Source organism: Bufo bufo, chromosome 4, assembly GCF_905171765.1.
Source record: "Bufo bufo chromosome 4, aBufBuf1.1, whole genome shotgun sequence".
Taxonomy (NCBI): domain Eukaryota; kingdom Metazoa; phylum Chordata; class Amphibia; order Anura; family Bufonidae; genus Bufo; species Bufo bufo.
Window position 1 is genome coordinate 263,997,353 of NC_053392.1, and position 21,313 is coordinate 264,018,665.

Sequence of the window (21,313 nt, forward strand, 5' to 3'; positions counted from 1 at the left end):
AGTTGCCCCCAGTGTCCATAAAATTCATATAGTTGCCCCCAGTGTGCATGCATTTTATATAGTTGCCCCCAGTGTGCATGCATTTTATATAGTTGCCCCCAGTGTCCATACAATTCATATAGTTGCCCCCAGTGTGCATAAAATTCATATAGTTGCCCCCAGTGTGCATAAAATTCATATAGTTGCCACCAGTGTGCATGCATTTTATATAGTTGTCCCCAGTGTGCATGCATTTTATATAGTTTCCTCCAGTGTGCATAAAATTCATATAGTTGCCCCCAGTGTGCATGCATTTTATATAGTTGCCCCTAGTGTGCATGCATTTTATATAGTTGCCCCCAGTGTCCATACAATTCATATAGTTGCCCCCAGTGTGCATAAATTTCATATAGTTGCCCCCAGTGTGCATAAAATTCATATAGTTGCCCCCAGTGTGCATAAAATTCATATAGTTGCCCCCAGTGTGCATAAAATTCATATAGTTGCCCCCAGTGTGCATACATATAATATAGTTGCCCCCAGTGTCCATACATATAATATAGTTGCCCCCCAGTGTCCATACATATAATATAGTTGCCCCCAGTGTCCATAGATATAATATAGTTGCCCCCAGTGTCCATACATATAATATAGTTGCCCCCAGTGTCCATAGATAGAATATAGTTGCCCCCAGTGTCCATACATATAATATAGTTGCCCCCCAGTGTCCATACATATAATATAGTGGCCCCAGTGTGCATAAAATTCATATAGTTGCCCCCAGTGTCCATAAAATTCATATAGTTGCCCCCAGTGTGCATGCATTTTATATAGTTGCCCCCAGTGTGCATGCATTTTATATAGTTGCCCCCAGTGTCCATACAATTCATATAGTTGCCCCCAGTGTGCATAAAATTCATATAGTTGCCCCCAGTGTGCATAAAATTCATATAGTTGCCACCAGTGTGCATGCATTTTATATAGTTGTCCCCAGTGTGCATGCATTTTATATAGTTTCCTCCAGTGTGCATAAAATTCATATAGTTGCCCCCAGTGTGCATGCATTTTATATAGTTGCCCCTAGTGTGCATGCATTTTATATAGTTGCCCCCAGTGTCCATACAATTCATATAGTTGCCCCCAGTGTGCATAAATTTCATATAGTTGCCCCCAGTGTGCATAAATTTCATATAGTTGCCCCCAGTGTGCATAAAATTCATATAGTTGCCCCCAGTGTGCATAAAATTCATATAGTTGCCCCCAGTGTGCATACATATAATATAGTTGCCCCCAGTGTCCATACATATAATATAGTTGCCCCCCAGTGTCCATACATATAATATAGTTGCCCCCAGTGTCCATAGATATAATATAGTTGCCCCCAGTGTCCATACATATAATATAGTTGCCCCCAGTGTCCATACATATAATATAGTTGCCCCCAGTGTCCATACATATAATATAGTTGCCCCCAGTGTCCATACATATAATATAGTTGCCCCCAGTGTCCATACATATAATATAGTTGCCCCCAGTGTCCATACATATAATATAGTTGCCCCCAGTGTCCATACATATAATATAGTTGCCCCCAGTGTCCATACATATAATATAGTTGCCCCCAGTGTGCATAAAATTCATATAGTTGCCCCCAGTGTGCATAAAATTCATATAGTTGCCCCCAGTGTCCATTCATATAATATAGTTGCCCCCAGTGTCCATAGATATAATATAGTTGCCCCCAGTGTCAATACATATAATATAGTTGCCCCAAGTGTACATAAAAATGCCCCCATTGAATTCACTATGAACCCCCTTTATTGCCGAATATTCAATAATTGTTGGTCGATTAGTGGGCCAGTAGATATTATACTTACAGTATCCCGTTCCTCCGACGTCCGTCCGCTGACTCGCCCGAACTGTTCGGATGCCCGCGGATGCGCAGCTCTATCAAAGACGCGGTGGATATACTGCACATGCGCGGATGTGCGCGTTCATGTAAAAGTGGAGAGGCCGGCCGATTAATTTCTTAGCCTGTGGTGCGCAGGCGCGGCAAAAGGATGCGGCCAGCGAAAAGAGGCCGTATCCATGGGATACCTGTGTAAACAAACCATTCTAATAGAAGCTGTTTTAGGAAGATTGAAAGTTTTTTTTAACAGACATATATAGGAAGAAATGTTCAATGGGGGAAAATAAATTAGGATAAACCTATTTAATGAAGTGGGACAACCCCTTTAAGCCCAAAAATGACCTGGTCCTTGAGAACAGCAGAATGACCTATTTTGCTTAAACCTCACACAGTCCGTTTAATAGCTCTCATTGCTAAATTTGTAATGTCACCAAGCCAAGATATGAAAAAGGATATAGATGCCCACAAGTCTCAAAATGAATTTTAGAAAGATTGCCAAACAATTGGATATATCAATCATTCAACTTTGTGTAAATCTACAAGCAGAGAATATATCATGCAACTAAAAGTTACCTTAAGGTGTCTGTGTGCATAAAGTGCCAAGTGGCATTTTAACAATGTGCTGGATGTCTCCTTTCAGAAAATATATAGCTATGGGGGTTAGTATGATTTTTTTGTTTCATAATTTTGTACAAAAAATTGTCCTGGCTACCAGAGGTGCAAAATATATAAGCACCCCTGGCAGCAAATCGGTGAAAGAGTATCTACTCTTTCCTAACTTTTCAGAATGAGTTGCAGTTTTGTGTGTTTACATGATAAATAACATTATGTCTGGCCATTATTTGACTTGTATCTGGCATATTTTTTTTTAGCATTTTTCCCCTGTGTATATTATATCTGATTTGCAATTTTCTCTGAGCTGGAAGGTGGAAACTAGCTGTCATGAGGAGATTATGCTCCCTAACTCTCTTCACTCAGCATCATCATATAGGACATTGTAGAGTTCTGAGCAGTATAGGTGTGAATAAAGCAATTGGGGTGATATATAACACTCACTATTTCCTACTGAGTCATGCCTGCTTCTCTCTCCTGCACACCGCTCCTCCACTCTTCCCTTCTAGTTCTATAGGATGACATAAAGTGAGCAGACAGCCCATCTTGGTCTCACAAGATGGAATTAGCAGAAAATTTGAATTGAAATTAATTTAGGAAAGGGGGGGGGAGCAACAAGGCTTTTCTCTAAGATGCATTATAAAGTTACTTATAGTATGTTCACCTGTACTATTAATTTTTGCAAAGTTGTGTGAAAAGTTGAAAATTTTGTGACCATTTAAAACTAGTTGTGCTAAGCCCACCTACATCAGTTACATGTTTCAGTGATTCTTGCTTTATATGATATCTATTATATTAGAATGAAAAGTGGAAAAATAGAGTTTAGAATAACTTTAAGTGCGCAAAGAATTAAGAGAAGATCATATTCTCTGAAAGTGGTCCTGGCCACTGAAGATAGGGCAAGTGGTCACCAGGATCTCACCTTATTCCCAAGAACCAAAATATTCAACATAATACAATCTGTGGGTTGTTTGGATATGAAAACACCATGTTATTTAAACATCTCAGATACCAGTAAGAATAGATGATTTTAAAGGGACAGGCCAGGCAAAACAGGTGTGTGGCACCAAGCGCAGAGCTTAAAGGGGTGACATAGGGGTACAATGAACACCAAACAGAAAATCCCTGTGTCACGGTCCACCTAGTTTTGCCTAGAGTGTTCCTTTAAGATGTATTGGCATATACTGTAGAATAATTTTATATTGAATTAACTCAAACTTAAAAATCCTATATCTGGCTTAGTCATAAAAGTAAGCAATATTGCAGATGGTGGGTAACTGTGGTGCCCTTTTGTTATTTAAAAATGGCAAAAGCAATGTCATTTGCCTTAAAGGGAATCTGTCACCTGCTTTTAGCATTTTAAGCTGTCACCATCGCTATGTTCACTAAAGTACCTTATTCCCAGCAGTCTTCTTTTTACTTGATTTCATTTTGTCCTTTTGATATAAAAGCGCTTTTTATGATATGCTAATGAGGGTCCAAGGTGCCCACAGGGGCGTTTTTTTCCCTCTCCGGTGCCCAGTGACGCCCCCCTGCAGTCCCCAAGAACGCCTCCTGATCCTGAAATAACCTCCCACAGCCTGGCAAACGGTTCCGCCCCCTCCCCACGTCATAGTCTACCTTCTAGAAATGCCCCGTCCTTCTTCCTGTCGGCGGCCAGAAAACTCGCGCAGGCGCAGTACCGCCTGCGGCCTGCGCCGGCGCAATCATCAACCTCCTGAGGGCAACAGCCTCAAAAGTCTCACTGGGCATGCGCCGAGCCCAGTGATGTAACCTGAGCGCTGTTGCCCTGAGGAGGTTGATGATCGCGCAGGCCGCATGCGGTACTGCGCCTGCGCAAGTTTTCTGGCCGCCGACAGGAAGAAGGACGGGGCATTTCTAGAAGGTAGACTATGACGTGGGGAGGGGGCGGAACCGTTTGCCGGGCTGTGGGAGGTTATTTCAGGATCAGGAGGCGTTCTTGGGCACTGCAGGGGGGCGTCACTGGGCACCGGAGAGGGAAATAAACGCCCCTATGGGCACCTTGGACCCTCATTAGCATATCATAAAAAGCGCTTTTATATCAAAAGGACAAAACGAAATCAAGTAAAAAGAAGACTGCTGGAAATAAGATACTTTAGTGAACATAGCGATGGTGACAGCTTAAAATGCTAAAAGCAGGTGACAGATTCCCTTTAAAGGGGTTATGCAGGGAGTATATATTGACGACCTAACCTCAGAATAGGTCATCAATATGTGATCAGCTGATCAGAGAAGAAAATACATCTATCAGTCGCTGTCCCAAGTCGGAGTGTACCCAACGTGAATGGGACTGGCAGATCAGTTTCGTCATAGTTGGTAGTCACATTATCATTGTGACCAACCCAGAGACAGAAAAAACAGCCCTAGATGTATTTTTTCTCCACAACCATTATACTGCCTAACCAGCGGTTTGTTATGATCGCATAGCATAATTATCTTTTGGTGGTAGTGAATGCCATTTTTAGGCTACCAGTACATACTGGTCTTAGTGCGCTATACCGGACACGTGTTCTGGCAGCGAAAAGTATAGAGTGAAACTTTGAAAGACCTTACATTTGCTTCGATTAGCTGTCTTTCATTGACACTCTTGTGCCGTGTTTGTGTCAATTTGTTTGTTATTTAGTAACTATTTTCACTTCCCCCATTTTTTACTATATAGATATCAATAAAGTATTTGATTTTAGCGCCTCCCCTTCTCTATATAGCAACATGAACATAGGAAAGAATCCCAGGATCAAACCTGAAATTGTTTAACACAGGAGAAATGTAGTTCAACTTGAAGCGGTCAAATGCTTTGACCACGTTGAGTGAAACCATGGCCTGACCTGTCACCTCTTTTGGAAACTGAAGACTGCAAAAAAAATTCATGTTATGTCGTTATGTTATGCTACCTGAAGTCGATTTTCCTGCTAGGAAGCCAGTTTGACGAATCAGGCGTCAACAGTCCTTTATAGCTAATATTGTGTAATCTCAGTTTCATAAAGAGATTGGCCTTTACGAGGCAGGGTCTGCAGGTTCCTTTTCAGCTTTTTAGGCTCTTGTCACAATTGATGTCAAAGTGCATGGGTCTGCCATTAGATTGGGTTTGTCCAATAACCACATCACAAAACAGCAGCAATATGGAAAAAAAATCATGCACTTTTTTCAAATGCTGCACATGTGCGTCCCAGATTTGCTCCGGATGTGTCACATGTGCATTGCGGGGAAACCCGCGCAATTTCAGTCAGTTTTGACTGTGATTGCATTGCGTTCAGTTTTTATTGCGCGGGTGCAATGCGTTTTGCATGCGCGTGAAGTTCGGGTTTAGGTTAGGTGTTCTGTAGATTTTATTATTTTTCCTTATACAGTCAGGTCCATAAATATTGGGACATCGACACAATTCTAACTTTTTTGGCTCTATACACCACCATAATGGATTTGAAATTAAACAAACAAGATGTGCTTTAACTGCAGACTGTCAGCTTTAATTTGAGGGTATTTACATCCAAATCAGGTGAATCATGGTGTAGGAATTACAACAGTTTGCATATGTGCCTCCCACTTGTTAAGGAACCAAAAGTAATGTAACAATTGGCTTCTCAGCTGTTCCATGGCCAGGTGTGTGTTATTCCCTCATTATCCCAATTATAATGAGCAGATAAAAGGTCCAGAGTTCATTTCAAGTGTGCTATTTGCATTTGGAATCTGTTGCTGTCATCTCTCAAGATGACATCCAAAGAGCTGTCAGTATCAGTGAAGAAAGCCATCATTAGGCTGAAAAAACACAACAAACCCATCAGAGAGATAGCAAAAACATTAGGCGTGGCCAAAACAACTGTTTGGAACATTCTTAAAAAGAAAGAAAGCACCGGTGAGCTCAGCAACACCAAAAGACCTGGAAGACCACGGAAAACAACTGTGGTGGATGACCGAAGAATTCTTTCCCTGGTGAAGAAAACACCCTTCACAACAGTTGGCCAGATCAAGAACACTCTCCAGGAGGTAGGTGTATGTGTGTCAAAGTCAACAATCAAGAGAAGACTTCACCAGAGTGAATACAGAGGGTTCACCACAAGATGTAAACCATTGGTGAGCCTCAAAAACAGGAAAGCCAGATTAGAGTTTGCCATACGACATCTAAAAAAGCCTTCACAGTTCTGGAACAACATCCTATGGACAGATGAGACCAAGATCAACTTGTACCAGAGTGATGGGAAGAGAAGAGTATGGAGAAGGAAAGGAACTGCTCCTGATCCTAAGCATACCACCTCATCAGTGAAGCATGGTGGCGGTAGTGTCATGGCATGGGCATGTATGGCTGCCAATGGAACTGGTTCTCTTGTATTTTTTTGATGATGTGACTGCTGACAAAAGCAGCAGGATGAATTCTGAAGTGTTTCGGGCAATATTATCTGCTCATATTCAGCCAAATGCTTCAGAACTCATTGAATGGTGCTTCACAGTGCAGATGGACAATGACTCAAAGCATACTGCAAAAGTAACCAAAGAGTTTTTTTAAGGAAAAGAAGTGGAATGTTATGCAATGGCCAAGTCAATCACCTTACCTGAATCCGATTGAGCATGCATTTCACTTGCTGATGACAAAACTGAAGGGAAAATGTCCCAAGAACAAGCAGGAACTGAAGACAGTTGCAGTAGAGGCCTGGCAGAGCATCACCAGGGATGAAACCCAGCGTCTGGTGATGTCTATATGTTCCAGACTTCAGGCTGTAATTGACTGCAAAGGATTTGCAACCAAGTATTAAAAAGTGAAAGTTTGATTTATGATTATTATTCTGTCCCATTACTTTTAGTTCCTTAACAAGTGGGAGGCACGTATGCAAACTGTTGTAATTCCTGCACTGTTCACTTGATTTGGATGAACATACCCTCAAATTAAAGCTGACAGTCTGCAGTTAAAGCACATCTTGTTCATTTCATTTCAAATCCATTCTGGTGGTGTATAGAGCCAAAAATGTCAGAATTGTGTCGATGTCCCAATATTTATGGACCTGACTGTAACATGGTTATAAGGGAAAATAATAGCATTCTTAACACAGAATGCTTAGTAAAATGTCAATTGAGGGGTTAAAAAATGAAAACAAATTAACTCACCTCATCCACTTGATCGTGCAGCCACCATCATCTTCTTTCTAATTCTTTCAGGACCTGCCAAAGGACCTTTGATGATGTCATCGCGCTCACCACATGGTGAGCGCGATAACGTCATCAAAGGTCCTTTTGCAGGCCCTGAAAGAAGAAGAAAGAAGACGATGATGGCTGTGCGATCAAGTGGTTGAGGTGAGTTAATATTTTTTCAATTTTTTTACCCCTCAATCGACATTTTAGCAAGCATTCTGTATTAAGAATGCTATTATTTTCCCTTATGATCATGTTATAAGGAAAAATAATACAGTGAATTTACTTTAATGAGATCTGGGGTTGCTCATCCCTATCATCTCCTAGCAACCATGCCTGAAAATCGCACCGTATCCGCACATGCTTGCGGTTTTCACGCACCCCAATTAATTTTTATGGGGCCTGCTTTGCGTGAAAATCGCAGAATATAGAGCATGCTGCGATTTTCACACAACGCACAAGTGATGTGTGAAAATCACCGCTCATAGGCACAGCCCCATTGAAGTGAATGGGTCCGGATTCAGTGCGGGTGCAATGCGTTCACCTCACACATTGCACCTGCGTGGAAAACTCGACCGTGTAAAAGGGGCCTTAGAAGCTGCACAAACTGAAACTACATAGGATGTTGTGCCAGGAAGAAACCCTTGCCACCCAGAAAACAAAGTGAAGGTCATCCCAAAGTGGGCCTTTTAACACAACCTTAAAAGGGTTATCCTGGTGAATATAAGGATGACCTATCCTCAGGATAGGTCACCATTATCAGATCAGCAGGGGTCAGAGTCCTGGCACCCCCACCAATCAGCTGTTACAAGGAGCCGCCGTGCTCACTGGAGCTCTGGTGAGCGTATCCAAGTCCTGGCATCTCTCCAAGCATGTGTACATTGTACAGCAGCTGTGCTTTGTATTGCAGCTCAGCCCCATTCACTTCAATAGGGCTGAGCTGCAACTAGGCCATGTGAGCGAAGTACAGTGACATCACATGGAAGACCCCTTTAAGCAACCCTCCAGTTCACAATAAATTCTTCACAATAAATGCATTTATTATTTATCTTCTTTCTTGCGCAGTTGCTCTGATTCCCAGGTCCCTCTACATTTCTGTAAAATGGCCACCCCCTTCTCAGACTACTCTATGTTTTGATACTTTGGATTGCTTTTTGTGCATTTTATATTCTTAGATCTCCCACCTGCTTTTGCATGGATCAGCTGAGGGCCGGATGGATTGTCTTAGACTACTAAAGCTCAGTGTGCAGAGTAGTATGAGAAGCTGGTGGCAATTTTACAGTAATGAAGAGGAGGTTGGGAATCGGCAGAACTGCACAAGAAGAATGAAAACGTGGGCACTGCCACTATTGTAACTCTGCATTATGCATTTTTTCAGAAGTTTTTATTTTGGTGAGGAGCGTGGCTTTATATTGGCATTTAGGATTATTTTTGAACTATTTGTAGATACACTACTGAAAATATAGAACTATTGCATATTTTTTAGGATTCCTGTTAGACTATTTAATGCTAGATTATACAAATAGTAAAAGCCCATGTGTACTTACTTTGCTGCTTTTGCCTTGCTTTGTCACATATAGCAGGCCTTAGGTAAGTTTTTCTGCCATCTGCTGTTGTACAATCATTGCTACAGACGAGGACACCAAGACAGGACTTCTTTAAGATGCGTGTGTTATGATTGTTGGTGTTTCTCATTGCCCAACCACTTAGGTGTCTTCGTGCATTTTTGTCTGCAGAACTATAAATATGCTTCACATAGGAATCGGGCCACTCTTGGAACCAATCTATTTTCTCTAAATCCTAAGAAAAAGGATATAATGGACCTTTTGGTTACACATTTTGTTAAATAACACATTCTTTCTAAAATATACCAAGGTGTCCTGAGAACACAGAGCTCTATCTACTTTCTCTCAGTGCAGGGTTCATGGTAGACCGCTGCACCACGGTCTTGTGACTGGGAGGAGTAGGGTCCAGTTCATCTGTTTGGGGATTGGTGGGAGCCCCAGTGGTCAGACCAGTGTCGAGGTGGGGTACCAGGGGCCTGCCAGTAAATTTTATTTTGGGGGCCCACCATACGAATACATTCAAATATAATAAATAATCTAACAAGTTTTTTTATATGAACATAGGCTGGTTGAGGGGCTGTACATTGAATATATGTATGTAGTGCAGTAAATCTAATGTGTTATGTGCCACTTGTGCAGGGGGTGGGAGACTAGGGGACCACCCTTTCCCCTGTACCCCTGTGGGCGAGTCCAAGCCTGGGTCAGACCCCAATAATCTAACAATTCTCACCTATCCAGTGGATTGGTGATAAATGCTTCAGGCATGTTTCACATGTAAACAATTTAAATTCTTACAATGTGTGTGAGAGGACCTATAAGATTGTAATGCAACAGAACATAACAAAATATTAATGAATTGAAATGTATGAATGGCAAAAACTCAATAGGGTTTGTTTCCTAATGCCAGTTTGGTGTAAAAAAAAAAAAAAAGTGACAAGGCCTCTTTTTGTGACTTTCTTAACACCTGTGCAACAAAATTTTATTGCACATGCGTTTTTATGCTGCCCTCGCCACATCGGGGCAAATTAACATTTATTCTGGAAACAGGATTAAAAGATGTCGTAAATCTGGGATTAGAGTAGATTTCACACCAGGTGCATGGTTTGCCGAAGTATGTGTCTTCACCTCGTCATAAATTAGGCACATCCAGGGGCGGATTGGCAAAAACCCTACCGGGAAACTTCCCGGTGGGCCGATTGCCTACAGTATGCTTGGGGCCGGCGTCACCTTCCTTTTACACATTGTGTTACTATGATAGAATTGTAGCAGGGGAGCCCTACAATACACACTGCAGTCAGCCCTGCTGCGAGCTCATTATCATGCCATTGTCATGATAATGAGATTGCAGCAGGGCTGCTGGAAGCTGCAATGTGTATTGTGGTGAGGGTGATGGCCACTGTTGGCCTTGTTCATCATCATGCCCCAATGTGCCTGCTTCTGCCCCTGATTGATGTGCCCCTCCCCTCCTGTAAGGACCTGTGGCTCCTCCTACTTCCAGCATCAACGCGACTGACGCTGTGTCGTCCTCTATACCCCTCCTGCTCCAGGTTACAGGATGTAGGACAGAAGAGGCTGCAGCATGGATGTGGGGGACGGAACTCAGGTGAGGTTTTTTTTTTTGTTTGTTTTTTCAGCCACTTGACAATGAGTGTGTTTGGTAGGGGCACATTAGGGTAACCATTACAAGGACATTACTGGGGGCAGGGAGCGCATTATTTTTGGCTGGTATAGGGACATTACTGGGTCAGGGAGGACAATACTTGGGGCTCTATAGGGACATTACTGGGGGCAAGGGGGCATCATTATTACTGGAGGCACAATATGGGGCATTGTTATTACAAGGGGCACAATACAATACATAATAATACTGGGGCATTATTATTATTATTATTGAGGTGGCATTTTTAATACTAGGGTATACTTAATACTGGGCGCACTGTAGGGACATTATTATTACTGGAGGCACTGTGGATACATTATTATTATTACTGGGGGCATTATAATTACTGAAAACAAAATACATAATTAATACTGGGGGCATTATTATTGCTTGACACACTATTATGGGGGGTGTTATTATTACTGGGAACTAAGGTGACATTTTTAATACCGGGGCATTATTATTACTGGAGGAATTATAGGGGTCACTGTAGGGGCATTTTTAGTACTGGAAGCACAACAGGGGCAGGGGTATTGCTGAGGGCAGACATTATTGTAACTGTGGACACTATAGGGGGCATTAGTATTTCTACAGTACATTTTTGGGATGCATTGGGGAGCACAGTGGACACAATATTGAAGGTAGCAGCAGGATGACAATGTTAGGGCACCATGGTGGGGAAGATTATGGAAATTTGATGACACTAAGATGTCTGTGTGTCATACTCTGCAGAGATGGAACACAGCTACAAGATGTCATAATGTGTTGTCTGGTCCTAATGGAGAAGATGAGGAAAAAGAATATCTACATCAGAGGAGATGTCACTGAGAGAAGTCATCATGGCAGTTTGATCCGAATGGAGAAGATGAGAAAAGAGAACGTCCTACACAGGAGAAGTCACTGGATGTCAGAGGTATGTGGTGCTGTATACACCTTTATGTATGGTAATGATTAAAGACCAGTCAAAATGCTGAAGGTAGGACTGGCTCTGTGTTATTACCTGTGTGTTAACTCTTCATCCCCTTTCTCCATATCTGAATTAGATATGGAGGAAAAGGAGGATGAAAGGACATGGCAGTTGATACTGGCCTTTCACACAGGGGCAGCTTCTAGGGAGGTTTTTGGTTCTACAGTATATTGTGCTGCACTGAGCCAAATAAAACAATTGCAGCACGAAATACTGCTCCCTCTATGATATTTCTGGCCCCGCCTACTGGAGTTCCCCCTGCCTACTTATGTTGGACCCACCTTCTGTCAATTTGGGCCCGCCCACAACATAGGGCCACTTTTAGTTTTTTTTTCCCCAGGGACACTTTAAATTCCCAATCCACCCCTGGGCACATCCACCGGCAGCTCAGGGGGTATCAGACCAGCGTAAAATGCCAGCCTTTAATAAAGGACAGCCAATGTTTAAGTCCGCAATTACACAGTCCGTGTTTGGTCAATGTTTGATAAGTGATTTCCATCAGTGATTGTGAGCCAAAACCTGGAGTGGAAGCTACACAGATATAGGCTATAATAGAAAGATTTGCACCTGTTCTGTGTTTTTCAGCTGTACCTGCACAGTCACTGATGGAAATTAGTAATCAAACACTGTGCGAAAGTGAGATAAGGGTACATTCATATGTGGCAGATTTGTTGCACAAATTTACACAACGGAAAATAAATTCCATTTATCTTAACAGTATTGTTTTAGGAGCAAGTACAAAGATTTCTGCAAGCCTCATTTATTTGAATAGGACAATCGCATAAGTCTGCTGCATGTGAATTCATCCTTATAAGCCCAAAAGGATCCTAATATAATCTAGCAACTAAAGTTCAATAGAAAAATAAGGCAAACAAACTTTGCACAAATCAATAGTACAAGTGACCACAAGAAACTTTGTAATATGGCTTATCAACGAGAAATATCTAGTTCTCATGTTATCAGCTGTTTACCTCTCCCCTTTGCTAATTTATTTTCACTTTGAAAACTTCCTTAATCCCATCCTAGATGGGAGCAGCTCCACAGGAGGATCATAATTACACCTGTCAATGCAAGTCTATGGAGAGGGGAGGGGGAGCAGTGAGCAGGGGCACACACAGACAAGAAGACTGCTGGAGATGCACGGTGAGATACAAACTATGTATTCAGGTCAGTACCGATCTGTAATGTCCCCCATGATCTTGGGGCTACTTCTGAGTGTGTAAAAGAAGTTTTGGAAGCAGATTCTACTCTAGTTTCTTTGTGAAGTGGATGGTAGGTAGTCTCTATCCACCATGTCTGAGAGAACTGGAAACAGAGGAAAACTGCTACAAGTGATATAATGGCCAGAAATAGTGTTATGTACTCACACTGTACTACTGATTAATGCAGATTTTTTTGAAAGGTTAGGTATGCTTTAAGCCTCTTTCACACATTACTGTTTTGGTCACTGTTTGGTCAGTGATTGTGAGTTAAACCAAAAATGCAGCCTCAAAAGAGATAAGGTCTCATGCACACGACTATGTCCGTTTTGCTGTTCACAAACCGCGGATCCACACAATATGGATGTATTCTTTGTGCTGCTAAAAAATTTTGCAGACCCATTGACTTTAAATATGTCCTGCATTCTGCAGACATATTCTATCTTTTTGCTGAGCAGACAAACGGATGCGGAGAGCACACGGATGATCTGTGTGCATTCTGCATCCGTAAATCCGCTTCACAAAAAGATAGAACATGTCCTATACTTGGCTGCAAAATGCGGACCACGGATCTATTGAAGTCAATGAGTGACATTTATCAAGCTCTTTAAGCCACTATTGTGTCGTAAAAAAAGTTGCAGAACACGGTGCACTCCATAATTTGCCACTTTTTGAGCTTCTTGGCACTTTTTTGAAGTGCCTTGAAAAGGGGGTGGAGCTTTGCGCATTTACTATAACTTTCATCAGAGAGTGCTAAAAGTTATATTTGAAGTCTATGCCAGCATAGACGGCAGGACATAGATGCGCCTGATTTGTTAAGAGGCATCTGCTTCTTAATAAATTTGGCGCACTTTGGTGCAGGGAGATCAAGATTGGTGGACGGATACAAAAGTCTTGATAAATGTCCCTCAATAGGTCCGGAAAAAAATGTGGTGTCTATTTTGCAAATCTGCAATTTGAGGACCGTAAAATACATATGGTCATGTGCATGAGGCCTAATGGAAAGATCTGCACCTGTTCTGTGTTCTTGGCTCATAATCACTGATGGAAATCACTGACATGTGAAAGAGGCCCTACTGGTGCAGACCATTGGGCTGGGGGCTTCATGCTTACCCAATATAAAGAGAAATCTGTGATCTGCCATTTCAGTTTCAGATTGTGATTAGCACAAGAAACTGGTGAGGCTGGTTTTGTGACTATAGACGCCATCTAGACAGGCAGGTAGAATCCCGCCTGAATATACATCTGTGCAGAAGAGCTGATAAAGTTGATAAGAAGGAGAATGCTGTGAAAATCTGTCTCTGCCATTTTACTGTAACCAAACACTAAAAACTTCCTGAAGACAGAAAACAACAAAAAAAAACTGAATGCACAAATGTGTATCTAGGCTTTCTTTCACCCACGACAAAGAATCAGCCCCCCCCCCCTCCCCAAACAAAAGAAAACAATTGGTGCCCACAATAAATTTTTCTAGTATTTGTTTTTGCTTTTTCAACTCTTTTGTCCAAGGGATCCTTAAAAATCAGCCGATCACACATTGCTTGTTGTACCCAACAAATTGTCCCCCTCTATTACCTCAGCATGTTGATGCCCATACGGGATACTTGAAAATGAGTTTTTTTAGACACCCCTTTTAACCCTTTGAGGACTATAAGATTACCGTCATCAATATAATTATTTTTTATTTTTTTACCTTTAAGAATGTATTTGAGCAATAAATAAAGCTAGATCCATTTGTTGATAAGAACTAATATTTTGACAAAAAAAAAAAACATCAATCAGTCAATTAAAAACATGGGACAAATACATCCCTTGGTCAGTCCTCAAAGGGTTAACTTCAGTGCAATAATACAAAAACAAGCACATTATGGGCTAAATGCACATGAGGCCTAAATCTGTTAAAGCATAGCTCCAAAGTTGCTGATCTTCTCATCCCCACTAGAAGATTAAACTGCATGATCGGAGATACAGCTGGACAATATTGTTTACAAGGCAGCCAAATGACACTCCTACATACAATATGATGAAGTGGCTTTGACCATTACACAGTCACTTTTAAAGGGAACCGGTCATCAACTTTCTTCTGATCACTAAGGGCAGCATAAATTAGTGACAGAAATGCTGATTTCAGCGGTGTGTCACTCATGAGCTAAAAGTAAGGATAGTACTGTTCTATCAAGGGCCAGCTCTCTTGTAAAAAACTAAATGCACACGGATGTCTTTTTTGAGGACCGCAAAATACAGAAAAATCCATACAGTCGTGTGCAAGAGGCCTAAGTGGTTGCTGAGAACCAGCATCATAATCATTGCAGCCCAGGCCTTGAAGAGTCAAATCTACCAGAGAAGAGTCCTGGTTATTCATAATCTCCTGCATTCACCCATCTGATGATTGGCAGTTCTCTCCTAGAGAGAAAGAGAGAAAACTAGGTAGAAGACTGTCAGTCATCAGGAGGTGGGCGGAGAGAGCAGGAATTCATGAATAACCAGGACTCTTCTCAGGTGGCCATGACTCTTTTCCAGGCCCAGTCTGCAATGATTGTGATGTTGGTTCTCGGCAACCACTTACTTTTAACTTATAAATGACAGACCGCTGAAATCAACTCACCTGTCTCTACTTTATACTGCCGTTAGTATGGGCAGCATAAAGTTGATGACGGGTTCCCTTTAATACAAAAACCCCAAAATATGCACACTGTATTCCCGGAATAGATGGTATGGATAGATAGAGCCTGTATGCATTTACACATACACACATATATATCTATACATCCTACCCTACCATTACGTGAAGATACTCAAGAAAAAAAGAAAATTGGAGGATACACTGCTTACAGTGTAAGTGTGACTGCTGCGCATCCTCCAGTCTGGCTTCTGCGCCCCTTCATTACCTTCTGTGGGAATGGCAGAGATAGTAATCAGCAGTCTCATGCAAGTCTATGGGGGAGATTTGTCAAACTGGTGTAAAGTAGAACTAGCTTAGTTGCCCATAGCAACCAATCAGATTCCACCTTTCATTTATCATAGCTCCCTTGGAAAATAAAAGGTGAAATTTGATTGGTTTACTATGGGCAACTAAGCCAGTTCTACTTTACACCAGTTTACTAAATCTCCCCCATTCTTTTTAGTCTTTGTTATTGCTTATGGATGAGGGTCCTGCATCGAAGAGCCCCTCTAGTAACTCAAAATACTTTAATACAGGGGTGCCCAACCTGCAGCCCTCCAGCTGTTGCAAAACTACAACTCCCAGCAAGCCTGGACAGCCTACAGCTATTAGGGCATGCTGGGAGTTGTAGTTTTGCAACAGGTGGAGGGCCGTAGGTTGAGCATGCCTGCTCTAATAGAATTTTTTTTTTAGACTAGCCCTTAGGAGCAAATCTATTTTTACTAGCTAATGTTGATAACATGCTCTCTGCTTTTTAGATAGTACAGTCCTGATCAAAAGTTTAAGACCACTTGAAAAATTGCAAAAAATCATATTTTACATTGTTGGATCTTAACAAGGTTCCAAGTAGAGCTTCAACATGCAACAAGAAGAAATGAGAGTGAGATAAAAAAAAATTGAGCATTCAATTAATTGAAAATAACGATTAAACTGAAACAGACTGTTTTTCAGCTGATCCAAATTTTAGGACCACATGCCTTTAAAAGGCCAAATCTGTTCAAAGATGTGGATTCATTGTCATTTTCTGTCAGGTAGTCGAACGTTGTGATGGCAAAGGCAAAAAAACTCTCCCTTTTTTCGAACGTGGTCGGGTTGTTAAACTGCATAAGCAGGGTCTCTCACAGCGCGCCATCGCTGCTGAGGTGGGACGCAGTAAGACAGTCATATGGAATTTCTTAAATGATCCTGAGGGTTATGGAACAAAAAAGTCAAGTGGAAGACCCAAAAAAATTTCATCAGCACTGAGCCGGAGGATCCAATTGGCTGTTCGTCAAGACACTGGACGATCCTCGACCCAAATTAAGGCCCTTACTGGTGCTGACTGCAGCCCCATAACCATCAGATGGCATCTGAGACTGAAGGGCTTCAAAAACAAAAAACGTCTTCAAAGATCTCGTCTCCTTGAACGCCACAGAACTGCTCGTTTGGACTTTTCAAGAGAGCACCAAACATGGGACATTCAGAGGTGGAAGAAAGTTTTATTCTCTGATGAGAAAAAATTTAACCTTTATGGTTTCCAACATTACTGCCATGACAAGCAGATCCCACCTGAGATGTTTTCTACGCGCCACAGTGGAGGGGGCGCCATAATGGTCTGGGGTGCTTTTTCCTTCAGTGGAACAATGGAGCTTCAGGAAGTGCAGGGGCGTCAAACGGCCACTGGCTATGTCCAGATGTTGCAGAGAGCATTCCTCATGACTGAGGGCCCTCGTCTGTGTGGTAACAACTGGGTTTTTCAACAGGACAACGCTACAGTACAAAATGCCCGCAGGACAAGGGACTTCTTCCAGGAGAATAACATCACTCTTTTGCCCATCCTGCGTGTTCCCCTGATCTAAATCCAATTGAGAAACTTTGGGGATGGATGGCAAGGGAAGTTTAAAAAAATGGACAACAGTTCCAGACAGTAGATGGCCATCGTGCGGCCGTCTTCACCACTTGGAGAAATGTTCCCACTCACCTCATGGAAACGCTTGCATCAAGCATGCCGAAACGAATTTTTGAAGCGATAAACAATAACGGTGGAGCTACTCATTACTGAGTTCATGTTTGGAAGTTGGATTTCTGTTTTGGGGGGGTTTATTTTTTTTTGGAGGTGTGGTCCTAAACTTTTGATCAGCTGAAAAACAGCCTGTTTCAGTTTATTCGTTGTTTTCATTAAATTGAATGCTCAAAAAATGTTTTGTCTCACTCCCATTTCTTCTTGTTGCATGTTGAAGCTCTACTTGGAACCTTGTTAAGATCCAGCCATGCTAAATAAGATTTTTTGCCATTTTTCAAGTGGTCTTAAACTTTTGATTAGGACTGTATTATAGCAATTCATTAAAAAGTTTCCTCCCTACTTATATTTAGCAAAATACATGTAGAAAAAACATCAAAAATATAATATAGAAATATCAGGAATAGACCATTATGTGATGAGTAGGAGGAATTGTGTTTTATAACGATTGCAATATAGCTGACAGAGCTTTGTGGTTGATGGTCAGCAGAGTACAGTAAGTGCATAGGGTACTATGATATCCTCTTATTAAATGAGGGTACTATTAAAAATTAGTTATAAAGATTAAAGGTCATGTGTCACCAGAATCATTGTAGTGAAGCCTGCTGACCTGTAACATGTGTGCAGGTCAGCAGAAGTTAGCAGTCTTGGTCCCATCCACATCTGCTTTATTTCTGAGAAAACTGAATATATGCAAATGAGCCGCTAGGAGCAACGGGGGCATTGCTGTTACTCCTAGAGGCTCCATTCTCCCTGCTGCTGCCATGCCCCCTGCCCTTTGATTGACATGGCCAGGCAATGTAAACATCATCACATCTGACCCTGACTTCTTTTAGTCCAGAGCCTTTGCTGTGTGCATCAGTACAGGAGAGAAGCATTAAAAGTTCAGTTTTCTCAGAAATAAAGCCACAGATGGGGATGGAACCGAGACTGCTAACTTCTGCTGAAATGCACACATGTCACAGGTCAGCAGGCTTTACTGCAATAGTTCTGGTGACAATTGAAATACACCTCAATAGGGTGGTAGAGAGCACATTTCAAGACTTTTTATGGCCTAGATTACTGTGCTTTTACAATGTACTTTGCACTTATTACCTTAGACATCTACGCCTATTATTTTATGAGGATTCTTTGCTCTATGTAGGCAAATAATTTCTATGGACAGTAAGGCTGGTTTACACACTGTGATTTTCTCTCCAATCAGCTGAACATTCTGATAAGTTATCAGAACAGTAAATTATGTAAGAATTCTGGAGCATCTTTTCATATAACTAATGTTGTGGCATTCCTCTGTTATTCCTGCTAGAAGTTTATGAATGAATTGCCAGCAGTTTGCAATAAGGTCCATCTGGGTGTTACCGGCTGGGAGTATGTCCCTGCACAGTCTGAGACTATTCAATCTGTGTTGCCCGTGGTGGACTGTACAGAAATGCTCCCCCAACTGGTAACACCCAAATGGACCTTTATTGCAGACTGCTGGCATTCATAAACTTCTAGCAGGAATAGCAGAGAGATGCCACAACATAGAGTTATAATATGAAAAGATACTGTAGAATTTTGGTTTATAAAGAAATGTAAGTAGTTATTAATACAGACATGTCAGAGTTGACAACTCCTTTTTAACCCCTTTATGACCAAGCACCGTATATATACAGTTGTGTTCAAAATAATAGCAGTGTGTTTAAATAAGTGAATAAAGCTCAAAATCCTTGTAATAGCTTTTATTTCCATACACAAAAATGCATTGAAAACACTACATATTCTATTCCAAATCAAAACATGAAGAAAAATATTTATAATTTGTGTTGTTCCTCTAAAAAAAATTGAAGAAAAAGTGATTAGACTGTTCAAAAATATAGCAGTGTTTGTATTCTTCTTTACAAACTCAAACATTCACTATATAAACTGAAAAATGTTTGAAGATTTTGTTTTCCTTTGAATAACTTTACTAATATTTAGTTGTATAACCACTGTTTCTGAGAACTGCTGTACATCTGTGTTGCATGGAGTCAACCAACTTCTGGCACCTGTGACCAGGTATTCCAGCCCAGGATGATTGGACTACATTCCACAGTTCTTCTCCATTTCTTGGTTTTGCCTCAGAAACTGCATTTTTGATGTCACCCCACAAGTTTTCTATTGGATTAAGATCCGGGGATTGGGCTGGCCACTCCATAACGTCAATCTTGTTGGTTTGGAACCAAGATGTTGCAAGTTTACTGGTGTGTTTGGGGTCGTTGTCTTGTTGGAACACCCATTTCAAGGGCATTTCCTCTTCAGCATAAGGCAGCATGACCTCTTCAAGTATTCTGATGTATTTAAACTGATCCATGATCCCTGGTATGCGATAAATAGGCCCAACACCGCAGTATGAGAACATCCCCATATCATGATGCTTGCTCCACCATGCTTCACTGTCTTCACAGTGTACTGTGGCTTGAATTCAGTGTTTGGGGGTGGTCTGACAAACTGTCTCCGGCCACTAGACCCAAAAAGAACAATCTTTTTTTCAACAATGGGACTTTGCGGGGGCTTCTTGCAGATAGCTTGGCTTCACATAGGTGTCTTCTAATTGTAACAGTACTCACAGGTAACTTTAGACCTTCTTTGATCTTCCTGGAGCTGATTGTTGGCTGAGTCCTTGCCATTTGGGCTATTCTTCTATCCATTCGAATGGTAGTTTTTCGCTTTCTTCCACATTTCCAGGTTTTTGTTGCCATTTTAAAGCATTTGCGATCATTTTAGCTGAGCAGCCTATCATTTTCTGCACTTCTTTATATGTTTTCCCCTCTCCAATCAACTTTTTAATCAAGGTACACTGTTCTTCTGAACAATCTGAACTCCACACTGCTATTATTTTGAACATGCCCCTTTCAATTAGTGATTCAATTACACAGACTGTTGGGTCTGTTGGATTTCTATTACTCTACTACACCTGCTAGTAAATTATTTGCCATGTAGAAATATCATTTCTACCAAAAGCAATGATTTATCAGGTTAGTAATGTCTGACTGCTATTATTTTGAACACAACTGTATATATGACACTTGGTGCTGGGTTTTATTCTGGAGTGCTGTACATGTACAGCATAGGATTAAAGCTCCTGCGGTCTAGGAGAAGTCAGAAGCGGATTATTACTGTTTCTGTCTTCCCCTTTCTTCTGTACAAATGTAACAAAAGATTGCACCACCTTATTTTATTATTACAGATGGAATATATTAGAGAGGTTTTTTTTACAACTGTGTCCCTATAGTTAGACAAGACAGAAGAATATTTGATAAGGTGATTAAAGTGGTGTAAGAATAATAGGGGTAATTTACTATCCGATATATGCTAGTTTTGTAGCGTATATCTGGTTTAGATTGCGGCGCAATGGTTATTTGCGCTGCAATCTGCGACTTTTACTTGCTCACGTCAAGTCTAAAAGAGTGGGCGGGGAAGGGGACGGGCCGGCAGGCCCTACTCATTTATCATTTTCTACACCTGTTTTATGCATAGAAAATGGTCTAAATTTAAGCCAGCAAGGAAGCTGTCTTAGGCTACTTTCACACGAGCGTTTTAGTTTTCCGGTGTTGAGATCCATCATATGGGCTCAATACCGGAAAAAAACGCTTCAGTTTTG

At 41.4% G+C, this 21,313-nt stretch overlaps 1 protein-coding gene across 1 annotated transcript in view; it reads right to left on the reverse strand.

Moving 5' to 3' along the window:
- The window catches only part of GCM1 (glial cells missing transcription factor 1), a 65,054-nt gene extending 50,815 nt beyond the window's left edge, over positions 1-14,239 (reverse strand). Inside the window, exons 1-2 of the mRNA XM_040430027.1 lie at positions 14,144-14,239; positions 9,187-9,439 (exon numbers count right to left, since the gene is read on the reverse strand). Coding sequence (XP_040285961.1) covers positions 9,187-9,439; positions 14,144-14,239 — 349 coding nt within the window. The remainder of the gene's footprint in view (positions 1-9,186; positions 9,440-14,143) is intronic.
- Between the last annotated feature and the right edge of the window lie 7,074 nt (positions 14,240-21,313).